Here is a 24,398-nt window from a genome sequence, read left to right as displayed (position 1 = left end):
TGCCAAGTCACAAACAAGTCATCAATTACGATTTATTCTTTGTTTTAGGTCGATAATAAACGGCTTTCTGAATACTTGTAACGTAAATATAAGCATCAGATGATAAAATCTGATTTCATCTACTTCTGACTTTGTTGCTCATTCAATAGAATGTATAGCATAGTGATTTTTGATTAGATTTCTTCACAAATACAAAAACCGATTTCAAGATGATTTGAAATAATTTGTTTTGTGGCTAAAGTCAAGTCAGCCGAATTTTTCATGTTAACACGAGTCAGGTCGAATTTTTTAAACACTAAAACACAAGTCAAGTCTTTCGAAAAACCTGACTCGAGTCTTTTCATCTCTACTTTTAGAGACATTGGATTAAATCATCTTTCAACACAGACGGGCCGCGATGTCATCGTCGTGACAAAGCATTTTTATTCCACTTCTTCAGTTATCTAATGGCATAAAGACTAAAGAGTGAATAGCCTAATATGGCAAATCAACATGCCAAGTGCTAACACAAAAACACACTATACTTTATTCCATTACGATTTAGCAAAGAAGAGTAGATTTTGAAATTAATCATACGTTTAAATATGAAACTTCATTTCGAGGCGTTTAGCCTATAGCCAGTTTTTGGGACCTAACATCAAAAATCTTTGTATTAGGCTACACTCCTAAGCGCAATCCTACCTAAGGTTTAGCGTGAACAAAATAAAACCCCAATCTTCATCTATTCTAATGAGGCATAGCAAAAGGACCCCGCGAACACATACGAAATTGGGTTTCGCAGGATATGTAGAGCCGACCCCGTGTAGCAATAGCAATTAGGCTATGCACTTGAAAAATTACACAGAACTACAAATTTCGTATGGTCCCATCTATGTGTTACGCCAAATACCGCAGAACTAAAGAAATATTTTGGAACCACGTACATTTAAAGCAAAAATTCTCGTTGGTGAGTTTTAACAAAAAATATAGGCCTGCCGATAGCCGGAACATGTGATAGTGAGTGGAAATCTTATCCACTAAACTCGACCCCTGGCCTGACAATCCTTCTTCAGTCTAAGATTTCCACTAAAAACCTTGCAGCATTTTCATCCTTCATCCACCCATTTTTGGAATAAAATCATGAAAAAACTCCGAACAAAACGTTGCTGTGTAATTTTTTTGTATGAGTTTAGGGTGTTACTGCACATAAGAGAGGTGAACGCAGGTGTTAAATTTTTAAAACTGTATTTTGTATAATTTGACGCCTCCTTCGATTTCTGCTTACTATGACATGGTTAGCAATCGTATCAATATCATAATCTAATCTTTACCCTTGGTCATAGGAAAGTCTACATGACGACTTAAACGCGGCGATGATTGTTATCGCTCCAGCCCTGGTTATGAACTTTTTATATAGAAGTTATTTTGCCCAAACTTGGAACTTAATGCTTTGCCTGAGCACATTAAACATTAAATTACAATAGCGCCGCTGGATATCGAAGACGGGCTACATTATTGCTGGTTCGGCTCTCTAATCATTCGAGATGGTCAAGCTTCGAAACTGCTCAATTAGCCTATGATGTAATTATAGGCACGTGCTAAGAAACAAGGACAGTATAGCCATTAGTTTCACAATGTAAATGGAACAATAAATAAATATGGTTTCCAATCGCTACATCGACTAACCGTTGTATAAAATTTCGAATTTTTTTAGATTAAAGAGTTTATTTAACTTATCTAACAGATAGGCTAATCTCGAACTACACCACCAACAATCGAAAGGAATGATTTAGTTTGAAGATTGTACAAAAAAAAGTGCTCGTTGAACTTATTGATCACGCATAGACAACGTTCACACAACAAAAAATTAAACTAATAAGTTAGTTACTGCAAAAAAACATGCAACAAGAAAAAGTGGCTAATTTCAAACTGACCAAATTAAGTGCGAATTAAGCTAAGAACACCGCTCATATTCCCAAAAAATTGGTTTTCCACAAAAACACAATCAACCGATTACAAACTGAAAACTACATGGAAAGTAATTTGTAACACTTGATAACTACTTCAACGCTGTGGCCCTAATAAAATAATAAGTACTGCGATTATCATTTATAAATTTTCAACATCGTTAGAGGTAAGCAGACGTATAATACACCGTAATTATAGAGAAAAAACTAAATAATGAAGAACATTGAAAACAAAAAAGTTTTTAATTTACATTAAATGGAACTTAGAAACGAAACTGCGAGATGCGAAAAGTTAATTAGCGGAAAATATTAGTTTCAGAAAGTTGTGTAAAGTTATCATAAAGATAGGCAAAGCTGTAATGTAACCAACTATAGCCCTGAGTAAAACAAAAACTTTCTTTCAATTTAATAACGCTAAGCATTACGTCACAACGTTATGTAGAAGCGGCTCTTTCTCATTGTCATCCAGCGATCTTTTACGATCACAAATCACCACAGTCCTGGAAGGTAATAACATTCTTTAATTTTCAAAAAAATAAAATATAATTAAGATAAAAGACAGTGCAACTAAAACATAACTAAGACCGTAATAAAACACGAAGAACGAACCCAAGACCCAGTACAGTATAAGAGGTTTCGGTCAACATATTATAACGCAAAATCTTTCTACTGTTTTTGGCTCTCGTATTCGTTCCACGTAAGAGTCCCAAAACTTTGTTCCGGTCATAAAACGTTGCTTAAGTGCCGTGTTGTAGCTGTAGATAAGTAAGAAGTCAACAAGCTATGGCCCGCGAAGTCTTTTTATCCGGCCTGAGACGAACACGAAGTGTTGAACGTGATCAACCTGCGAGTCGGTGACAAACAACCATTCTAGTGAATGCGGGTGTATATGGTCATGGTTTGTTCGTCAGCACAACGACCAGTTTTTGTAGCTTGCGGACGCCATTTGTAAAAAACGGATTAAACAAAATGCGTGCGAATTTCGGAGAAATTTAGTTCACTGTCGAAAATTGAAATACTGTTGAAATTTAACATTTCAAATAGCAGCATAGGCTAAACTGCACGATTTAACAACGTCAACTTCGAATTTGCACATTTGGCATTTAGCACACATAGCCAAATGTTAAATCATAAGCAAAATTTGCCCGTAAATCCAATGCATTTATTCAATGTGGGAGGTTCAATTTGAATGTTTAACTAAATAGTGCAATTTATTTATTATTTAATTTATTTAAAACTGCAAAATTCATTTCATCATAAATCAGACTTGTCCGTAAGTTGTACGCAAAAATGCTTATCGTTTAAAGACAATTTGCTAAAGTCGGCATCACCTATGGACCTGGACTGTTTAGCCTAGGGGGAGAGCGGCAGACTGACGTCTGGAGAAAGTTTTCAGTTGGACGCTAACCGAGAGCACATGTTTGTGTCTTGGCAAGGCGCCTCAGGGTGCCGATGAAGATTGGCTTCACTCGGCTTTTCGCCAAATTAAACGAAATCTTTACCAGCAGGCTTAGGTTCCTGCATCAGCAGAGAAGTTTGACAGTGTCAGCACACGAAAAAATAGACAGTTGCAAAAATACGAACCAATAACAGACAAATTTCTAAATCAATTATACAAGAAGCCCCCCTCACGATAGATGAGATATAACCCAGTTAGATAAGTCGGTCTCCAGTGCTAAAAGATTTTTTAAAGGAAGGAAGGCTATCATAGGCGCCGAAGTTTACAAAATGTAGGGTGGAAAAGATAATGGGTTTGGGAATTCCCCGTGTCAAGGATTGTTGTAAAAACACAAAACAACATAAAATATACTTCTAATCAACGTTATTTGCGACAACAGCCATGCTACAAGTTTTTGCTTTTTATAAAAATTCTAGACTTGTTGGTTATGCTAACCTAACACTTATAGCTCAATTGTATTTATTGTCCGTGATTTTCTGCACCCTCTTCTAGTTTAGCACTCGCTATTCTCTTTAAACTCTTCACATGCGTCGTCCCAAGGTTATTTTTGGTCATTATGTTTGTCTGTACAGACGTAACACCAGAGATGGGAAAACAATTCCAACAAAAGCATATCAGTCGAATCCGGTTAATTGCATAATCAATTTGCCAAACCTTTTTATGCGATTAAACGAATTATGCGTTTATGCGAAAGTGCAAATTCCACTTATTTTCTTACTTGACGTGCGAAGCTGGTCACGTGTAAAGACGTCAACACGCAAAACACTAACGTTTATTGTGTATAGCGATCATTTATTCATTCAAGCACACAAAAGATGAAAACATGCTTTCTTGCATTTGTGTTTTTAAGCGAACAAATGTGGCCATGTCCGCCCCTTCAAACTGTAATCGTTGGCAAATTGTATGAAGTACATGCAGAACTTCTTTATTTTTTGGTGTTGTCACAACGATTGCGTCAGCAGAGTTTTCTTTATTGTTGTCGTCTTTTTCAACTTGTTTGTTTCGTAAAACGTCTTCACATATTACGGCATAATCTTAACACAACGCTTAAATGAAACTAAAACAGTACGAATGTTAATGTCTGCGTATTGACAGCCACGTGTTAATGCTTTAAATTGAGTATTATTGGTTTCATTGTTTCGTAACAAAGCGCAGTACAAGTCACAAAGCTTACGCATTGCGTGTGCGCGCTGTTTTCAATTTTATCTTTCAAAACATTTTTGAATAATCGAATAAATTATCTTCATTTTTATTCAATTAACCGGATTATGCAATAAACCGTTATGCGATAAACCGAAGTATTGTCTTTACAAATGATAGACTACGCCTACAGTTTGGGACTTGCGCCCTTTATGCGATAAAACGAATTATGTGATTATCCAGAATGCAATTAACCGGATTTGACTGTATAACGTTTTGAACATAAAATCGCTATTATTTGTTAGAAAAATCCAGGGTGGAAAAATCCACCCTGTCCACCCAGGTTCGGCGCCCGTGAAGGCTATGTTGTCCACGCTAATCATTTTCTTGTTTATCCAGGCTAGCAGCGAAAAAGTTACGCTTTTCACAGCGCTTTATCTGTAAGGCATACTTTCAGTATAGAACAACTTACATAATTAATGAGAATGGAATAATAACTATAGCTGCCGCAACGAGCCAAGCAAATCCGTGGTATATTCCTACAGTTGCTGAGTAAAGCATCAGAAAGGAAACAGTCGATGTTAAAAATGATAAAATTTCGGTAAATGACAAAAGCGCAAATGCAGCACCTGTGGATACAGAAAATAAACCCTGGATTAAGATCATAAAACAAACGCTTTTTGATACTGCTTTATGAAAATGCATGTTCTTCTACAGTAAAAGTAAGCAGCTTAGGAGTACATCAGAACAATGTTAGATTATAAGTGCGTTAAGTCAGCAGCAAACACTGAATGTCGAAAACAGATTCTGAATTATGATATATGTCCCAACTACACTTTAATTTCAAGTTACTTGTACAATTAATACCTTGCTCACTGTCAGATACAATACTGGAGATTTGAGCTTGAATGAAAGGCTTTGCAGTATTTGCAAAAAGCATAAGTGATGTAGCTGAATGCAAAATTATTTGTGTATTTAAACAAGTAATAGCCAACAGGTATAATGATCAACGTTTGAATTGCATTACTTTAACCAACATGTTTAAGCCTAGTACAAAAATAAAACACAAACCTATGAAAACGATTGCACTGTGAGTGGCAAAAGACATCACCACATCACTAGCTGCGACTGCAACAAGTGCTGTCAGTATAATCATGTGATTGGTCATTTTCAATACTTTCTGATAGATCAACACTATCAGCGGAGAAAGTGCAATCAAACCAAACTTGAAACCCTACACATACAACAAACACATCAATGAACAAATGTCATTAAATAAATGAGCCAAGTGATGCTGTCTTACCGATTGAATACCCACTAAAACTGGTGTAAAGCAGAGTGGTTTTGATAGAAGATATATTGTTTGAAATATCAGTCCTCCGACAATTACAAACATGTTGAAGTTATACGCAAACAAGTAGAACCACATGCGCCAAATTCTACCAGGGTATCTTCCGCCACCATGAATACATTTCTCTAAGCCACAAAACCATACAGTAAAAATGAAGCTACTAAGTTACGATATATATACTATACTGCTTTAATACACTTATTAGTTTTACTTCCAGTCAGGGATTCATCTCTGCGAAATACCACATGCAACTCACCAGGATGGAAAGTAACATATTTATGTTCTTCGTTGATGGGACCATGGCACTTTACACAATGACTATAATCACTGCTGTATACTTTCCAAACAGCTCTCATTAAGTCGACCACATTATACTTCTTCTTTTTCTTCTTGTGTGAGTCTACAAACACCCAAACAATGCTTAACTACACACTTTGTCGTAAAAGGTTTCAAGTATATACTTATAAGTAGATACCGCATTTAAGGTTAACAGAAAATTCTTTTAAAAAAAATTATCGAAACCTTCATTATTGTTGTCCCACTCGGTGTGTTGAGAGATACTCGATGAAGAGCCATAAGAAGATCGACGATCTGCACTCATAAGGTAGTCTTCATCATTATTGTTATTTGAGCATTCACCCGATTCAGTTATTTGTACATTCTTCTTTTTCTCTTCATTTATTTTATCTCTAATTTTTCTTGAGTCCGCCAGTAAAGGAATGAGTAGTAAAGACAAAAAACTTAAAACAGCAGTGCAAGCAATAGGCATAAAAAAGCCTTCCGCTTTTACCCAATATCCACTGACTATTGCACCAACACCTCCTCCAACACCAAGAGCGGTGTCAAGAATAACAAATCTGTTTCAAAATTAATGAATAGTTAAAGCAAAATTGTAATTCTAATATAGTAAAACGTGATGCATAAATCCACCCTAGGTCCAGCCAATTTAGAATTTGCTGAGCAACGGATTTATAAATCAACACAATGACAACACTGAGATGAAAATTTTAACATATAGCCACAATTATAAACAAAGCAGTGTAGTTTAAATTGTGTATCTTTCAACAAGAAAAACAGTATAGCAATGTCATCTATTTGAAAAATATCACATGACTTGCTACTAGTCAAATTTTGCCTGGGCCAAGCAAAACATAACCTGAGATTGACATGTGCAGTACTGAAGTCTACAGTGCACAGATGGTTGTCTTTTTACAATCAACAACATTTTAAAGTGAGCCACCGGATAAAGTTAACTTTTTGTTCACAAAAGGCAATAGTTTAACAACAGATTAATTTTATAAAAACTTTTTCCAAAGGAAAAATGGAAGTAATAGGCAGTTGAAATTTTTACTCATGATATGATTAAAGTGAGGAAGAAGTGCAAAAAAAATTTTGCTCACTTTTGTGACGGAGATGACACTTTCATTTTCAATGTCAGGAATAAACTCTTTTCTTAATTACCTATGCTATAGACAGACAAGCAGTGGTAGAGTGGTTCACTCACTTTGAAACATTGTATTTTATTACAAACATAATCATTTGTATGACCTCGACGCGACCCAGTCTTTAACCCTGCGTGATGCTGGCTTGGGTCACGACCCATACTTTCGGAACCGCTGAGTTTTATGTTTAAGTTGGCTTTAAACATATACGTATTACTTGTCAGCTAGACAAAACATTCTATTGATACTTGATCCAAATATAATCCATAATTTTTATAATGTGACATAATAAGAACCGCCATCTCCATCATAATTAAGCAATGAATTTGCATTTTTTGCCACCTATTTATGGTAATAACTGCTTTACAACCACTAAATATTAGTAAAACTACTTTCTCCAGTTAACTGGCTGACAACTATTCCTTGATTTAAGACCAGCTTGTTTTTGCAGTTGCACCTCACTTTAAGCAGTTTCCAATAAAATTTGCAAGCCACTTAATTATTCCTTATATTTAATGATTTCAGATTTTCCTACCTCATTCCACGATTTTCTGAAGGTGTTATATCACTCAAATATGCATTTCCTTGCACTAGTAAGGTCATGTAGTATCCAGAGATGCCAGCAAGAAAATTGCTGAGAAAAATAGCTTTAAGTGACCATCTGTAAAAAATTGAATTTAAATTCAAATTGAAGATCATAACGCAAAATTTGAAACTAATACAATACAAGGTTACAAGTAATACTAAAACATAGTCTCACTCGAAGTAGATAGAAACTGCAAGGGATACACAGCTCGCAGTCATTCCTGCAACAGGAATGGACATGGTAATTTTACGACCAACTCTGTCACCCCATGATGTAATTAAAATTGCTGTCAAACTTGCTGGAAGCAATAGAATTAAATCCAACAGCAGAGTCCACCTGTTGCAAAAAATTTACAGTGTAAATTCAAAACTAAAACAAACTTATCTCAAAATAAAGTGCCGATTACAATGTAATGTAATCATTAGACAGCCAATACAATGACACTTACATATTTTCCCCAAAACATTTTTGGAATTCAGTTTTTCACAATAGAAATATATGATTCCAAATTGAGAAAAAAGTTATGCAAAGGTTAGTCAGTTAGTTATCAGCATCTATTAATCAAACATTACTTAGACTGGTTTTAACAAATAGACAAGAAAATGTTCAGTAAGTATCTTGCTTATGTGGAAGTGCACTCCTTTTTTTCTAGTTCAGCCTGCGTAAAACTGCTCAGTCTTCAGACTGGCAGTGCTGACATTTGCAAGCGGAATATTGCGATAAAATTGGCCTATGTAGCTGTTAGCAAAGTTAAGGTAAAGGGCAAGTTAAAAAACAAGTTGACCTTGTATAAAAGAACACTATTAACTGAAAAACCTGGTACAATATTTTTGAAAAATAATTCGTGGTTAGGTAATTATCGGCAAAAGAAAATCACAAAAAGTCTCAGTTATTGGCCTTCATTGTGACATAGATCAAGGCTCTTGTTATGTCATAGATTAGTCAAGTTGCAACATTTGCCTGTTGCTTCTTTTGTGTGGTAGCCAATTGAAGTCGGAAATGTAGGTCATAGGAGTTAAGCCAAAATCTTATTAGGCATCATGTGAAGAGTTTAACAACATGAAGCATTGAATTGATTAAATCACGATTGTTTCAACATAAAAAATCCGGTAACTTAATCATTTTTTGTTAATTTCTTATTCACTTTGCTGTTTGCATTACGCGTTTTTTTATTACAATACAGTTATTTTCGTGGATTGTGTGCATTTGTATGATTTCGCAATAAACAAAAATACCACTTGAAATTAGTGATGGGATGTTTATTGTTTCAATATCATTAACGTGTAGGCAACCCATCAAGAGGTTGCATAGAAATTTCTTTCCTAAAAGTGTGTCGCAGAACAAAAAAGCTTGAGAAGCCCAGTAGGAGACCTTCAAAGTTTCTTGCAAGAGGTTTTAATAACACTAATAGCGACATTTTCATCAAAGCCTTAGTAATGTAATCAAGTTCAGAGCATATTCCATACATAGTATCAGTCTGTGGCAAGGAATACAGAAATTCGGTAGCATATACAGCATACAGATTTGTTATAATCGCAGGAAAGACAAGAAATAATACAGACTTTTACATGAAGAAGTGAATATAGCCTAAGAATTTAAATACCTTAACATTAAAAATAATAACCGGTTTTATTTAAATCAATAATTTCAAATTTTTTATAAACTGTAAAAAGTTTTTAATGCTTTGTGAAGTTTGGTTTATTGTTTTAAGAAAAGAAAATGATTACCAACTAAATACACTATCCCATTTGTAATAAACCAGATTGTTACAAATAGCTCTTATAAACAAATTGCTGACACAAAAACAACATCAAAAACAAAAGGGTACTGAAAATCTGGATGATTGTAATAAGATTGCAGACTCACAGCCAAAAATAACAATTTCAAGGAGCAAAGCATCTAAGCGCAAAACGTTTTAGCAAAAATATTTTTAAAATACTATGTATTACAAATTTACAATTTCTAAAAAAAGAGATTAAAGCTAAAAAGTAAATTTATAGTTTATAGACAAGGCTGTGGGCAAAAACTGATGATCCAGGGAAACATATATGAACTTATGTAGTAAGGATGAATAAATGCTGGATCAGTCAGTGAGATGTTTACAAAAATATGTACTTTCATGCTTGTCAAAACTCATGGTTTTAGTTGTTGTTGGCAGTAGACAAATTTAATTTTCATAGAAATATATTATATAATACAACTAAGCAAGAACTAGATGACTTCTATGTTTCCTTATTTACCTAAAAACTATTGTATTTCAACAATTTTTTTTAATTAAAAAGCCTGTAAAATTGTAGTTTAATTTTTAGCATAAAGTTTTACACAGTCTCTCAAATTCGTAGCATATAAGAAATCTCCACAACATCTTATCAATTACTTAAGGATAAATGTTTTAGAAATGGACATACACTTTCAATATTTCCGAAAATACTCTAGAAAATTAGAAGAACGTGTAAACAAGAAAATGCATTTACAAAATTTTAATACAATTATCAAAAGTAGATGGCTATGTAGTAAATTTGGGCCAATAATTTTTTTTTAAGACAAAAAAAAATAATAAGTTTAACGACCTAACTCTATTAGGTCCATTCAAAAACTCACCTCGAAACTTCTTGCTGAACCAAAATATCAATGGAAGATGTTTCATTCTGATGACAGTCACTTATCAGTTTTCTAGTAGCATTATGGCCCTCAGCAACTTTCTGTTAAAAGATATATTGTTCAATTATGTCCAAAAGTCGTAATTTACAAGATGCAACTCTAAGAGGCAAAAAATGTGCCAATCTAGGTTATCATACATTTTTGTTGACGGTGGCTTAACCAAGTTAACCCGGTATAATCAGTATATATACTGATCTAACATATATACTATATATATGATACATATATGTACATAGGCGTCGTTGCCTATAGTGCAGGCGTACGTCACTACCTGGAAAAACCTTGCACTGTCTGGAATTTTGTCTAAATATAAAATAAGCAGTTAAGCACCCTGCAATGTTCGTTGCTATTCTGGTTAATGTGTGACTTTCCCCAAAAAATAACTGAAAACAAAATACATTTGAGAGAAAACATGTTGCTGATAAAGACATTACCACATCAAAACATCAAAATATCTTTACAACATAAGAAATAAAATAATTGGCTCTTTTTAGTATAATTGTAAAAACTGTGTTTTACTTACCAAATAAATGTATTCATTCTTCAATGGATCTAATAACATGCAGCAGAAACCACCGATGGCAATGATAATGTCAACCTGTATTAATGCTTGGAGCTTCTGTTGCAACCAAGAAAGACCCATCCTTAAAATAAACCACAGACAGTGTACAAAAAAACTATAAAATTGCGCTTTCCTATTAGTCTACACCTATGAAACAATTATTATTTATATATATACAGAGCTAGGTATGAGCACACTTTTTAATGGGGGTCATGAAAAGAGCATTCTTTTTCAAAATTAGGGACATATCTTGGAGTGTATTTCTTCTTTTTATTAAACCATCCAATCCTTTCTCTGTATCTTCGCACAAAAAATGCTGTGATCGTGCGTAGCATTAGATAAAAAAAAACACAACAATTTTTGGTAGTTCAAATGGATTAAAATGAAGAAATGTTATGACTTTCAAAAACAACGAAAATAAGTTCAGCAATTACAGTTTATTAGATGTTTTGCATAACAACAAGCAATATGACTGGTTTTCAAAAGAGCGAGAATAGCACCACTTTTTATCAAAGGCTAGCATCTTGAATGATGTACATATATATATTTTTCCATGCTATGTCCCAAAAAATAAACTGAACAAACTTTGGTAATACATTTTATTCTTTTCTACATGCTAATTTTCAGTCATGAGTAGTCTTTGAGCTTCTAGCACAATAGGTCGGTGTGCTGCATATATTTGTTTCCAGATTTATTGTTTTCATCGGAACGCAAACAGAAATCAGTCTGTGTCATAACTTCACAAACCTTATGACATGCATACCTCTTGCACACTAAAAAAGTGCTAACCAGAAATGCACAATCTGGCACAAAGACTTCTAACTACCAGTTAGTGGTACTTCAAGTTACTGAGTTATAAAAAGTAAAAGTGACATACACTTAGAAATATAATAAACTGGAGCCGGTCAGCCTAATATTTCTTCCGAAATCCAAAGAATTGTGTTTTTAACTATATGAAATAACATGTTTTGTGACATCATAAATCGTAATCTTTCGCCAGTTTTAATTTGTGGTTTATCACATGTTTCATCGCTTGGATGCGTGGTTACTGTCATGCTGCAAAATGCAGTGTTGAAATATGAAAGTTCTTTGTTGAACGTTCAGCAGGCAATGTCCCCTTCTTCTCTCACCCATAGGGCTATAGTGGAAAGTGTATCAGCTAACACACATGAGATTTATCAGAAAACACATCAAAATTTTTATCTCCACCCTGATTTATAACAAACAAACAATCAAAATCGGGTTGTTTGGATGCCAATTATAATAACTGAAAAAATAATTTAGGATTCAGTACATGCTAAAATTTGCATCTTTGCACAAACGATTTCTCATTGAAAACTGCCCTACTTTCCAGGCTGGTCCCTCACAAGGCTAATTTTTTTTGGCCATAGGCATTTTCACTCAGAGTGTATTCCGTATGACATGTATGTTAAAGGTCAGTTTGGCGTAAATAAATATTGAGTTTGTCAAAACGTGCTACGGAAAAGTTATGCAATCTCCAAAAAGTTCACCCTGCTGCAGGACTGCAGATTATGAACGTTTTCAGCAAGACCTTGGGTGAGCCAAACAACCGTCAACGTCAAGTGTGGTGCGAAAAAAAATGCTCAGACGCACTGAAAGTGTGCACTTAGATGCACAATTAAACAGCTTGATTTATTCAATATTTAAATCAATAAAAAGTTGAGTGCACAGAAGTTCTGACCAAGTCATTAAGTGCAAAATAACAAACCTTAAGTGTGGCACTGAAAGGACACACAAAAGGCCTGAAATTGAAAAGTGTTTTCTATCTATAGGCCTATTTTCTTTGTTTCAGCCTTTTCAGCCTTTAAGGCTTTTGGTTAGATGTGCACTGAAGATCATGAAAAGCAGTATTGAGTGCGTTTATGCCAAACTTTGTAGTCTGGCGCTGCTGCACTGTTGTTTCTTTTGTTAAAGCAATAGAAAAACAGAAACAGAAAATAAAGTTACAGTTGCCATGGTTTTAAAAAGGTAGCATCAAAACGTGATTTGCTTTATGCGATGCTAAGGTCAAACCAAATATAGGCCACACCACAGGTTTTATAAGTCATTGGTCCACCGAAGATCTTCGGCATAGCTTAGGTGAAATGCACCTTACATTTACATGTCTTCATTCCTTTGTTTGCACTAGGCTTACTTGTTTCAAAATTGTACACAATGAATTGTCAGGCATTTTAAAGCATAGAAAAGAAAAAAATTTTGGAGTCTAGTATACAAGAGCACAACTACAGCATGCTTTTGTATACTAGAATCCAACTGCTCAAATTGTGACGTCATCTGGTTGTTCACTTGTATACTAGACCCCAATTTTGGGCTTTGTGGTAAAACGTGGAATTTTTAGACGGCTGCCAAGAGGTATTTCTCCGGAAAAAAATCGTGCATTCAATGCTATTTTTTACAGTTTCTTGTTAACCCAACTTAAATGTTATGACATAGAAACCAAACCTTACCGGTAACCTTAATCTACCTTCCAATCTAACTTTAACATCAATAAAACCTAAAATAGCTAAAACCAAATTTTTTGCATTATCTCTCTCCTAACCTAAACGTCTGTCTTCCATAACAGGCTGCGTGACCTACTTAAGGTGAAATAGTCAGTCTCATTTTAAACATCTCATTTTAAACACTTTAGCTTTTCACAATTTTGGCCCCTAGGGCAATCCTAAATGTCATGTTAGACTTAGAGTTCCAACTTTGAAATCCAAAGTGATTGAAATGTGGATTTTTTTGTTACGCCAACAAGTTGCATTGTTACAACCTTTACTATGTTTTACAGCAAACTTAATTAGGCTTATATAACTTCAGCACTGCATTCTTCAACTGCCTTACTGCTGCAAGGACTGTTTTAGTAGTTTGCGTTGGTTTTGTTTGGAAATATATGTTATGTAATTATTTGGGAAATACCCCTAATCGAGTTCTCAATTGGGCAGTCCGGTTACCGCCTCCGGACTCCGGTATTAACAGTCTACTGAATGCAACTCTATTCTGTGCTCTGAAAACAGTAACCGTTTCGTTGAGAATCAAGAATATATCAATATTAAAAACACTGACAGTTTGACTTTGGTATTTACTTGAGAAAGTAAATGGGAGTTTGAAATGCAGATGAATGTGCTTTTATTTCTTATCTCAGTTTTCATTTTATCTCAGCCTGTTAAATTCAGTATAGTCTCATTAGAAAGTCATGTTTAGTGTTTACAGAGAGAAGTATGCCATATGATTAGTTGATTACATTTTGTAGAGTTAAGTCTTGTGTAAATCTTAGATTCAGTTCTTCTTTTAAATAGTAGAAATCAAAATGTATAATAGACAGTGTAAAAATTTAAGTAAGAGTACTGCCTACCCCACAGGAATAGGCACTTGGAGTTTTCTGTCTACTTTGACGTTTTTGAAGACCTTTGCTATTGCAAAGATGTAGAAGGCCTGTTTTGTGCTGTTGGAATATATCATGATCCTACTCAGTGGCGGCGTTTCATTGACAGTTCTACCAAAAGTCTTAAAGCAGTGTTACTTCACAATGGCAACATATACCCATCAATTCCACTTGCTTATTCCTTACAGATGAAAGAAGATTATGAAAACGTCAAGCAACTGCTCATTAAAATCAATTGCACTCAGTTTAAGTGGTATGTTTGTGGTGACTTTAAAATGTTGGGAATTTTGCTTGGTCTGCAGGGTGGTTACACAAAATACTCTTGCTTTCTGTGCTTGTGGAATAGTAGAGCTGACGGTGAGCACTATGATAAAATTAATGGCCGACATGGGAAAAACTAAACCCAGGAATGTACAACGTTATTAGGGAACCTTTTGTAAGCCGAGAAATAGTTTTACTGCCTCCACTTCATATCAAATTAGGTCTGGTAAAACAGTTTGTCAAAGCTTTGGATTTTCAAGGACAAGTTTTTCAAGAAATCCGTTCAATGTTTCCCAGACCGTCACTTGCCAAAATAAAAGGAGGAATATTTGTTGGTCCTCAGATAAACACAATGTTAAAGTGTAAAAGCTTGGAAGAAAAAATGAATGAAACAGAAAAAAAAGCGTGGCAAGCATTTCGAGGTGTGGTTGATGGATTTTTGGGAAATAAAAGGGACAGAAATTACAAAGAGTTGGTGGAGAAACTGATCAAAATTTACCAAAACATGAGTTGTCGCATGTCTGTCAAACTTCATTTTTTATGTTCGCATCTAGATTTTTTTCAAAAAAATGTAGCTGACTTCAGTAAGGAGCACGGTGAGAGACTTCATCAGGATATTGAGCCAATGGAAAAACGATATAAAGGCCGCTGGGATAGTGTAATGATGGGAAACTACATTTGGTCTTCAGTAAGGCAAGACAGGAGTAGTCATAAAAGAAAAACTCGCTCAAAAGTACATTTTTGAACAACTCTTACTGTTTGACAAAAATATGTTACATTTATCTTCAAGCCTTCCTTATTTACGTTTTTAAACTGGTTTTTGCGTTTAATAAATCAAACAGAACCTTGATGTGGAGCTAAAATCTACTGCAAGAGTAGAACACGATTTGCTGTATTTACAGCTAATTATATCAAAATTTGAATATCTCAAAAAGTAACGATGGTACGAAAAAACTAACTGGATTTTTGAACTCAGCACCTAAAAATACATAAAGGGGCATTAAAAAAAGTAGCAAAACAAAAATTGTGTTACGTAGTGTTATCTATTATCTCTACTATCTATTGCTCTATGTCTATAGTCTAGTATGACAAGCTTTTTTTCTTTCTTTGATTAATCTATAGTTTCTGTGACAGAGCAAATCTTTCTGATCGTTCTAGTTTCCGCAAAGCAAAATTACATTCACTGTCTTTCACATTTACAAATCTTTGTAACTAATTAATTGTATCTATGACCGTGAGAATGTAACACTGTTTTTTGGCCATCGTTTGAATGTGTACGTAAGCAAAGTTTATCGTATGGCATAAGCCATACACATAATATGGTCAAACTACAAAAGCAATCTCCTGCTACAATTTCTTATTTTTCAGAACTTCTCATTACGGTCTAAGAAGGACGATACGGCGTCACGCAAACAACATTTGAGAGAACTTCTAACTACGGAAATACTCACACATTTCAGGCAAACTAAGCGTAATCCACATTTCATGTAAACAACAGGATTGTTTTACAATGAAGTAGAAACCAAATTGTGGCGAGAAGTTTTAGTTAAATCATAAGCGAAAGATGGGTATCTCTAATCATTGACCAACAAAATTACAAATTTGAGCAAGCAAAAAGGAAGAAAAAGTCTTTCTGTCATATCAGAATCGCTGTGTTCTATATTTATTAACAATGGCTTAGAGTTGCATTGACCACGGTTGAACTGACCGGGGTTGAGTTGACCGACCATCGTTACAAACAGCATGCATAAATAATGGCATTAACAGCAACAAATTATTTTCAAGCAAAAACATTACCTTCTCCCTGCTTTTATCACTTCCCGTTTTCTGATCGTTATTTATGCGTCCTACTAAGTTCTTTTTGTATATCACTTCTAGTTTTAGAGGTACATAGCATTAACAGAGCAATCTTGATACATTAAACATCAGATTAACAGTTACAAAATACAGAATACATAACAAATTTAACTTGAACACACAAAGATTATAAAAGTGCACAGTAAAGAAAACATGTAAATGTATATCAATTATTACTCTGTGTAAGACCACAAATAAGAGATTATTCATTTGCGAAAGTGTAACACTGATATATTGCTGAATGGTAATAAAAATTCAAAAGTAATTAATTACACAAAAATGAATTTTCTATTGCACTAAACTTAACCATGTAACTTCTATGATGCGACGTTACTGAGAAGACGTCTTTTTTCTTCTTCGACCAGCAACCTTCTTCTGCGATCAGAAATCATAACTGTCCTGGAAACAAACAAACTACTGCAAACACTTTCAACAAAGCATTCATAACTCTAAAATAGGAATTCATAACTCTGAATTAGGAACTTACATCATCAAACAAAGAGGGATAAGGACCACGACCGCTGCAAACAACCAAACGAATCCACGATACATTTTCACAGTTTCCGAGTAAAGCAGTAAAAAGGAAACCGTGGCAACCAGGAACGATAAGATTTCAGTAAAAGAAAGAAGCGCAAATGCAGCCCCTATGGTAATAATGTATTTGAAAAAGCTATACATACACGAGCCACCATCCATTGGCGGGTAAATATATGCAATTAATAAAATTATAATTCAATTAACAAGCCAATTAAGTGATTAAATACCACACACGGTTTCCAAAATATACTGCATTTGTCACTTTATTCAGGTTCTTGTCATACCATGTTCACTTTCAGATACGAGATTTGCAATTTGTGCTTGAATAAATGGCTTTGAAGGATTTGCAAAAAGAAGCAGAGATGTAGCTAAATGTTGAGTATTGCTTGAAATTAACTGAGAAGTGCGATGTAAATAAAAGCATTTCTGAATATAACACCTCACTAAGACTTAACAGACAAAAGTGTTACACTGACATCCAGGGCAATGTTAAAATATAAACCAATTAACCAAACCTATGAAAACGATTGCTTTGGTGGTGGCGAAAGACATCGTCACCTCACTAGCTGCTAGTGCACTGAGGGACACTACAATAATAACATGACTTCCCATTCGAAAAACCTTCTGGTAGACCCACACCATCAGTGGAGAAAATGCAGTCATTGCAAATCTCAGACCCTACAAATAGAATTTAAAACATCGAAATAAATTTACTTTAATAAATATATATGATACAATTAGCAAGGTTTTCTTTTCTACAAAATTAACCACATATTTATTCCCTTTCTCTCACCAATTGAGCACCAACCAAAACAGGAGTAAAGCAAAGTGGTTTTGATAGAAAGTATATTGTTTGAAATGCCATCCCTCCAACAAGAACAAACATATTAAAGTCATAAGCAAACAAGTAGAACCACATGCGCCAGACTCGACCAGGATATCTCCCGCCACCATGTACACATCGATCTAATCCAAAAAAACATTTCATTGCAAACTAACCTCCAAACTGTAGGGACAATTTAACTTGGATGCACATTTCCAAAATTTCCTCTTCAATTCAAGATAATAATAAAACAGCGACATATAAACCGGAATATGATTTAATTTTTTTGTATTCGTCCTCAATGGGTCCATGGCATTTCACACAATGACTGTAATCACTGCTATATACTTTCCAGACAGCCTTCAATACATCAACTGCAGTGTATTTTTTGTGGTCCTGCAAGACTTCAAAGCGTATAAAATTAGTAAAATTATCAAATATACAATGGTAATAAAAATTTAATGAGAAAATAATAAAGCAAAGTTACACATACCTTCATTGTTATTGACCCAATCACCATGTTGAGAAGAACTGGAAGCAGATCCATAGGAGTTGCTGAAACCTTTTTTAACATCATAGTCATGATCTGATTCGTTACCATTTATCTCTTGGTTTTGCTTTTCTGCGATTTTTTCATCTCTAATCTTCCTTGAGTCCAGCAGTAAAGGAATCAGCAATAAAGACACAAAACTCAATCCAGCAGTGCATGCAACAGGCACAAAAAATCCTTGTGCTTTCACCCAATATCCACTACTAATACCACCTACACCTCCACCCACACCAAGAGCAGTTTCAAGAATAACAAACCTGCTTACAAAAAGAATTTCCGTTCAAGACTAAAGTATTTTAGACTTGATATCACAAATTTGACACCATATTTCTACCTCAAACCACGCTTTTCTGAGGGTGTTATATCACTCAAATAAGCATTTCCTTGCATGAGTAAAGTCATGTAATACCCAGAGATCCCAGCAACAAAATTGTAGAGAAAGAGGGATTTTAGTGGCCAACTGAAGTTGATAACAATTTAACAAAAGAGAATGTTAGATCAACTTAGCAAGAAAATAATTACAATGTTTACTTGCCTATGACAAGAATAAATTCATTTACCTAAAATATATAGAAACTGCAAAAAATGCACTACTGACAGCCATTCCTGCAACTGGAATAGACATGGTAATTTTACGGCCAACCCTATCACTCCAAGATGTAACTAAAATCGCAGTCAAACTTGCTGGAATAAACATGGTTAAGTCCAGCAGGAGAGTCCATCTGAAAATGAAGTTACAAACATATACTGTAGTGATTAGCAAGTAAATATGGCTTACTGGCAGTTTTAATATTCTTATAATACAACCTAACAACCTTTACCTGTGTATTTTAGGGTCAACACAAATAAAAAGTTGGAAAAACAAAAAACATTTTACATAACTGCAACTGGAACAACACAATGTAACATATTACTGCACATGACAGTAAAAAATGCAGAATTTGTGTAAGAAAATGAGGTAATAAATGAATTGAAAAATGTGCAACACATATCGTATTTGAATAAATTATGTAATTAATTATATTCCTAGTACTGAAAATCGCTTGCAAGGCAATTTGCTTGAAGTCGTCGTCAAACACACACTCACTTTGAAACTTCTTGTTGAACTAGTATATCAATGGAAGATGTTTCATTCTCATTGCAGTCACTTATAACGCTTTTGGTGGTATTATGTGCTTCAGCTACTTTCTGTTTAAATTTTAAAGTGTTAGAATTAAAACATATTCTTCAGATAGCTTAATGTAACCCTTTGCAAATTTAAACAATCCGATAAAGCAACCGAAAAAACACTGTAAGTGAAAAATGGCCAAAAAATCAAAGCTGCTTTGTAATTGGTACAGGAATACAGTATATGCCACTATACATCAGTATAGGTATTCATTAAAAAAATGTAAACTTTAAAAGATACTAAACTTAAATTTGCTGCACATTACCCCAAAGCCATGAACCTTTATGTAAAGTTTTGATTTTTCTTAAGAAACAAATATATTAGGCAACAACTAAAATAGTGTAAAAATTTAACAAATACAGCTTTGTTGAATGTAACCCTTGTGGTGCAGATTAAGTTTCTTGCAGGTGGTAGCTACTATTTATTAATTATTCACTGTATCCTTGACAGTCTTTCATAGTAGGTCACATAATGATTAGGCTAGAGTTCAATTGTTATTTATGTACAACATAAGACTATGCATACAAATGATGTGAGATTTGTACACAAATTTATATACTGTATATATAAATTTAAGAGAACTTGAAATCACATATTTTAAGACAGTGAATTGACTAACGTATTGAAAATTTTACTCTAGTTTAGTTTACACACAACATTAATCAATCAGAAATCTGAAGAAAGCTAGTAACAGGCATGAACGTACAAAGATTAGTGTGAAAAATGTGCTATATTTTTCAACTGGTTGTACAGAAATTTTGTTTTTTGATAATTGGGTTTCTAGAATTTTTGACAATTAAAATTCATTGAACTTAGCAAAATGAGAATTAACAATGCAGAATGAGGTACATTTACAGATAATAATCACACAATGGGAAACAAAATATGTTTGTAACTAGCAAACTTGCGCCGGAGGTACGCCAACCTTAATTATTTAAATTTGACCAATGACCATGAAGCTTGTGTGCTGGAAAAGAACTGTAGCAAAAGCATAACATAGCATATTCAAATATCATATGGCAATGTAATTATATTGTAAGTGGATTGTTAAATTAATACCCTGTTCCCCAAAAGTGTTTGTCTATGCTTGTTTATTCAGTTGGTAAATGAATAACTACCTTCTGAATCAAGAAATGTGGCTGCAAAGCATTCTACTAATCACAAACATCTTAGTCACACCAGTGTAGAGAGGGATTGCAATGCATATACAAATACTAAAAGCAATGTCAGAGCATAAAAACATAATCATCAAATTTGTCACAAAAACAGTTTATATCTCTACATGAGAACCCCTCTAATTTCCATGCAATATTTGCAAACACTGCTGTTAAATTTTAGAATTTTAAAATAAAATAATTATGAAGTAGTAAAGCATACACTATGGCATCACCAACAAAAGTATGTCAGGTTTCACAGCAAACCCACATTTAATTTATCTTACAAAATTTATATTACAAAAGTTTTCCAATACAAAATAAAGATCAAATCAAAAGGAGACTAAATATATTTAGCAATTACCCTACAACTAAAAAAAGAATGGTATTTACCAGTTAGTTGTGCAAACAACTATGTAAATGTTTTGTCTTTTCAATGCTCATAGCCAAATTACTACCTTTAGTTCACTGGTTTTACCACATTTTGCACACATTAAAAATGCCAAAAATAACCATTTCGAATCATTCTCGTTTTGTGTTCCGGTGAAAAACAAATGTTGTTCAAAATATGGAACCAACATCGTATGAGTTATGAATGGATTAGAGATCATACCAAACTGGCCATACAAAAGGGTGGTAATAGTATCCATGGTTATATTGAGTGGCTTCCATTTCATCTTCAGGTTTTTAAAAAAAGAAAGCAAAGAAAAAGTAAACAAACTTGAAACTGGCTGTCTGCAGATCATAATGGGTCACAATTCTTCACTTTCTTTTATCACATCATGTCAGCTAATGGTAGCATCCTATTTCTTCTAATTAGAATGGCTGATTTCCAATGTGACAAAAATTGCAAAAACGTTTCTAATTAACTCCATGACCGAAATGCTTTAATTTGCATTAATTGATTGTGACTTATATTAGAGATAATCCTAATGACCAAAATATGAAGATCAATAATGTTAACTTGTGAGTTGTCTGGGGAGATGATGTACACGATCATATAGGATAGGTTCTGTTTTAAAACCATTTTGTAATAGTATTTTCAACACAAAATATTTCTTCCTTTCTTGGTGATTACACAACACAATGAATGACACCATTCCACAATTTACTATGGAACCCACTGCAATTATCCCATCAGCAAGATAAGTGAGGCACTGGTTTACTAAGTTTGTGACCCACTGCAATAGTGTCATTTTGCAGTATATCGAAACTTCAAATGCTTCTTTTAAAAATGCATATTGAATGACAATAAAAAAGTTTGGTTGCTTTTACGTTAACATTTATGTAACTCCATAAAATTTAATACAATACCGCAAAAATACTGATATTCGCTTTTCTTGGCACATATTTTTAAAAAATCAGCATTTGTTTCACTCATTTTACTATCATGTAGATGTACGAATTTTAAAAACATTTTGTACTGAAATGTGGGTGTCACTGGTCCTGTATGCGTCCTAGATGATCAGATGTTTAATATGGAGCAATACAAAGACCTGTGCTAAGCAAAGCTATTGTTAGTTATGTGACAGCGCAGTTAAAGCGGCTGGCTCATTGTAATGCAACCCATGTTTGATACCCATTGTGTTATTGTTGTAATGCCTTTGAGTAAGGTGTGTACGAGGCTATGTACAATACTAGCACATGATTTAGCCAGAATTCCAGACAATGCAAGCACTACCTGCACTATAGGCAACGACAACTATGGTTGCTGTATCTTTATTTTTGTAACTGGAAAAAAACATGTAGCAGATAACACAAAATTAAGTAGTATGCTTCTGGTCACATCACTCATTTAGAAAAGTAGCGCCACAATCATAACTTCTTCTAAAAATTTGCAGGTTACTAGTCATAATGCTGGGAAATAGCAATGTATTGGGATGTCAGATATCTATATATCAGATATATCTATTCAAAAACAAGCATATCAGCTAAGAAGATACATCTAAATCTTCAACTTACCATATAAACGTATTCATTTTTCAACGGATTTAACATAAGGCAACAAAATCCACCAATGGCAACGATAACATCAACAGGAAGCAGTTCTTGAATATGTTTTAGCAATTGAAAGCCCATAACTTAAAACAATCCAACAAGTTATCTACAAAATTTTACGTGCTTGATTATCATGCACCAGCTTATGCACCAAGTAATTACCTATACTAAAGATAAATCAATGAAGTTGAAATAGTTTTGAATACCATAAACAGTCATTAAGTTACAATCACCTTCATGATAAAGATACCAATAGCATACAGGTATTGCTTAAAATTTCTATGAGAAACCAACATATCGTAAATTGTAATTAGCAATTAGGAATAAGCTACCAGTACAATATACGCCATATTTGAATTTTTATCTATTCTTTATTTTGGGCTAAGGTTAGAGTTAGTTTGATTGCAGAAGTCGGCTGTTTGCTTACAGGATTAGATTAAAATTTATAAGCAACACTTTTGCAAATTATGATAAGCTGCAAGGCATGAGTCACGAGAATAACATAATAGCATAGCAAAATTACCTAAATTTTTATGATAATACAACATGATCTCGACCATAAATTATAACAAAATTTAACAGTGTGTTACATAGGTATTAGAATTTTTATCGTCAGGCTAAAGATAACGTAACCTTTGCAAGACTTAAACTTAGCAATGATTCCCGACTACTCAAGCTGCAATGCCACATTGTAATGCATTTCCCAAGAATATTACAAGGGCCATCAGTTATTAAACAAAGATTCGCGTGGTTGCGAGCCTGAACCTCTCAATTACTAAGCCAACATAGTAAAATAAAGTATCAAGATATACTTATGCCATTCCACCCCACAGGATACACTACTCACATTGCTGTTATCACTATGTTGCAGTTTGCAGTGTTGCTGGGTCTAGTTTGCTAATGAATTCCACTCCATGGCATGTATTAATTGCGATGAAGATTAGCAGTTAAATGTTTTTAGTTTGGTGGCAGTACTCACTTTACCATCTCTATAACTCCAAGTACTTTATCATCTTGCACATTTTAGGTCCCTGAGGCTTGTCACTCTTTCTTTCATTGACAGTTTGCAAGATAGTTTTAAATTAAGCTTTCATGATTTAATACAGCCTTGAAGCGACTTACGCAAACATATACACTGTTAAAGTTTCAAAATAATGTGGTAGGGTATGGTATCATAATCTTTACGAAGTGACTATTTCACAGGCGTCCGTTTACCGAAGTTGCTGAAACATAATACGGTGAACGACAGTACATCATTTTTAAGTTGAAAATTAGCATACATTTCAATTCGCTGACTAGCGTAATTGCCGTTTACCATATTCGTATTTTTCTACTTCCATAAACAGTGGCTGGTAAAATAAGTGTCTACTTCACCGGCCGCCTTTTACCAAATTAAAAAATACCAACTGTGTAACCAGCTAGCCATTGGCCGAAACAGTTTTTTCCAAATTCGGTAACCAGTGAAATAGACACTGCCTAATCTTTATCATATGACTTACGAAAGTCTTTACACGA

At 34.1% G+C, this 24,398-nt stretch overlaps 2 protein-coding genes across 7 annotated transcripts; both read right to left on the bottom strand.

The window, feature by feature from the left end:
- Nucleotides 1-1,754: 1,754 nt before the first annotated feature.
- Nucleotides 1,755-13,790, bottom strand: LOC143461793 (lysosomal proton-coupled steroid conjugate and bile acid symporter SLC46A3-like). Its single transcript, XM_076959671.1, has 11 exons — nucleotides 11,109-13,790; nucleotides 10,526-10,626; nucleotides 8,099-8,260; nucleotides 7,874-7,999; nucleotides 6,419-6,753; nucleotides 6,153-6,296; nucleotides 5,849-6,021; nucleotides 5,617-5,779; nucleotides 5,413-5,496; nucleotides 5,018-5,174; nucleotides 1,755-2,446 (listed from the first exon to the last, which is right to left on the bottom strand). Exons 1-11 carry the CDS (start codon nucleotides 11,226-11,228, stop codon nucleotides 2,368-2,370), a joined length of 1,644 nt encoding a protein of 547 aa, XP_076815786.1. The 5' UTR covers nucleotides 11,229-13,790; the 3' UTR covers nucleotides 1,755-2,367.
- A 2,421-nt stretch (nucleotides 13,791-16,211) lies between these two features.
- Nucleotides 16,212-23,875, bottom strand: LOC143461794 (lysosomal proton-coupled steroid conjugate and bile acid symporter SLC46A3-like). 6 transcript variants are annotated; one of them, XM_076959672.1, is made up of 12 exons: nucleotides 23,731-23,875; nucleotides 22,848-22,989; nucleotides 19,651-19,751; nucleotides 19,124-19,285; nucleotides 18,898-19,023; nucleotides 18,507-18,820; nucleotides 18,280-18,426; nucleotides 17,984-18,156; nucleotides 17,706-17,868; nucleotides 17,475-17,558; nucleotides 17,141-17,297; nucleotides 16,212-17,052 (listed from the first exon to the last, which is right to left on the bottom strand). In XM_076959672.1, exons 2-12 carry the CDS (start codon nucleotides 22,962-22,964, stop codon nucleotides 16,971-16,973), a joined length of 1,626 nt encoding a protein of 541 aa, XP_076815787.1. In that variant the 5' UTR covers nucleotides 22,965-22,989; nucleotides 23,731-23,875; the 3' UTR covers nucleotides 16,212-16,970. The 6 variants fall into 6 exon arrangements, 5 of the variants coding, with proteins under 5 accessions (XP_076815787.1, XP_076815788.1, XP_076815791.1 ...); XM_076959673.1 differs by lacking the exon at nucleotides 23,731-23,875 and having other exon boundaries at nucleotides 18,280-18,417; nucleotides 22,848-23,046; XM_076959676.1 differs by lacking the exons at nucleotides 19,651-19,751; nucleotides 23,731-23,875 and having other exon boundaries at nucleotides 22,848-22,982.
- Nucleotides 23,876-24,398: the final 523 nt, after the last annotated feature.

This window comes from Clavelina lepadiformis, chromosome 6 (assembly GCF_947623445.1).
Source record: "Clavelina lepadiformis chromosome 6, kaClaLepa1.1, whole genome shotgun sequence".
NCBI lineage: Eukaryota > Metazoa > Chordata > Ascidiacea > Aplousobranchia > Clavelinidae > Clavelina > Clavelina lepadiformis.
The sequence above is the reverse complement of the archived record's forward strand: the minus strand, read 5'-3'. Positions and strand labels throughout refer to the sequence as shown.

Excerpts from the sequence above, each read along its gene's own strand:
- LOC143461793 (XM_076959671.1), bottom strand. The coding sequence starts at position 11,228 with ATGGGTCTTTCTTGGTTGCAACAGAAGCTCCAAGCATTAATACAGGTT. Across the intron at positions 6,297-6,418 it reads GTGGGACAACAATAATGAAG|ACTCACACAAGAAGAAAAAG; the intron begins GTTTCGATAATT and ends GGGTGTTTGTAG. Across the intron at positions 5,175-5,412 it reads TGTATCTGACAGTGAGCAAG|GTGCTGCATTTGCGCTTTTG; the intron begins GTATTAATTGTA and ends CTGTATCCACAG.
- LOC143461794 (XM_076959672.1), bottom strand. The coding sequence starts at position 22,964 with ATGGGCTTTCAATTGCTAAAACATATTCAAGAACTGCTTCCTGTTGAT. Across the intron at positions 19,024-19,123 it reads GCAGTTTCTATATATTTTAG|TTGGCCACTAAAATCCCTCT; the intron begins GTAAATGAATTT and ends TATCAACTTCAG. Across the intron at positions 17,869-17,983 it reads TTTTGGTTGGTGCTCAATTG|GGTCTGAGATTTGCAATGAC; the intron begins GTGAGAGAAAGG and ends TTCTATTTGTAG.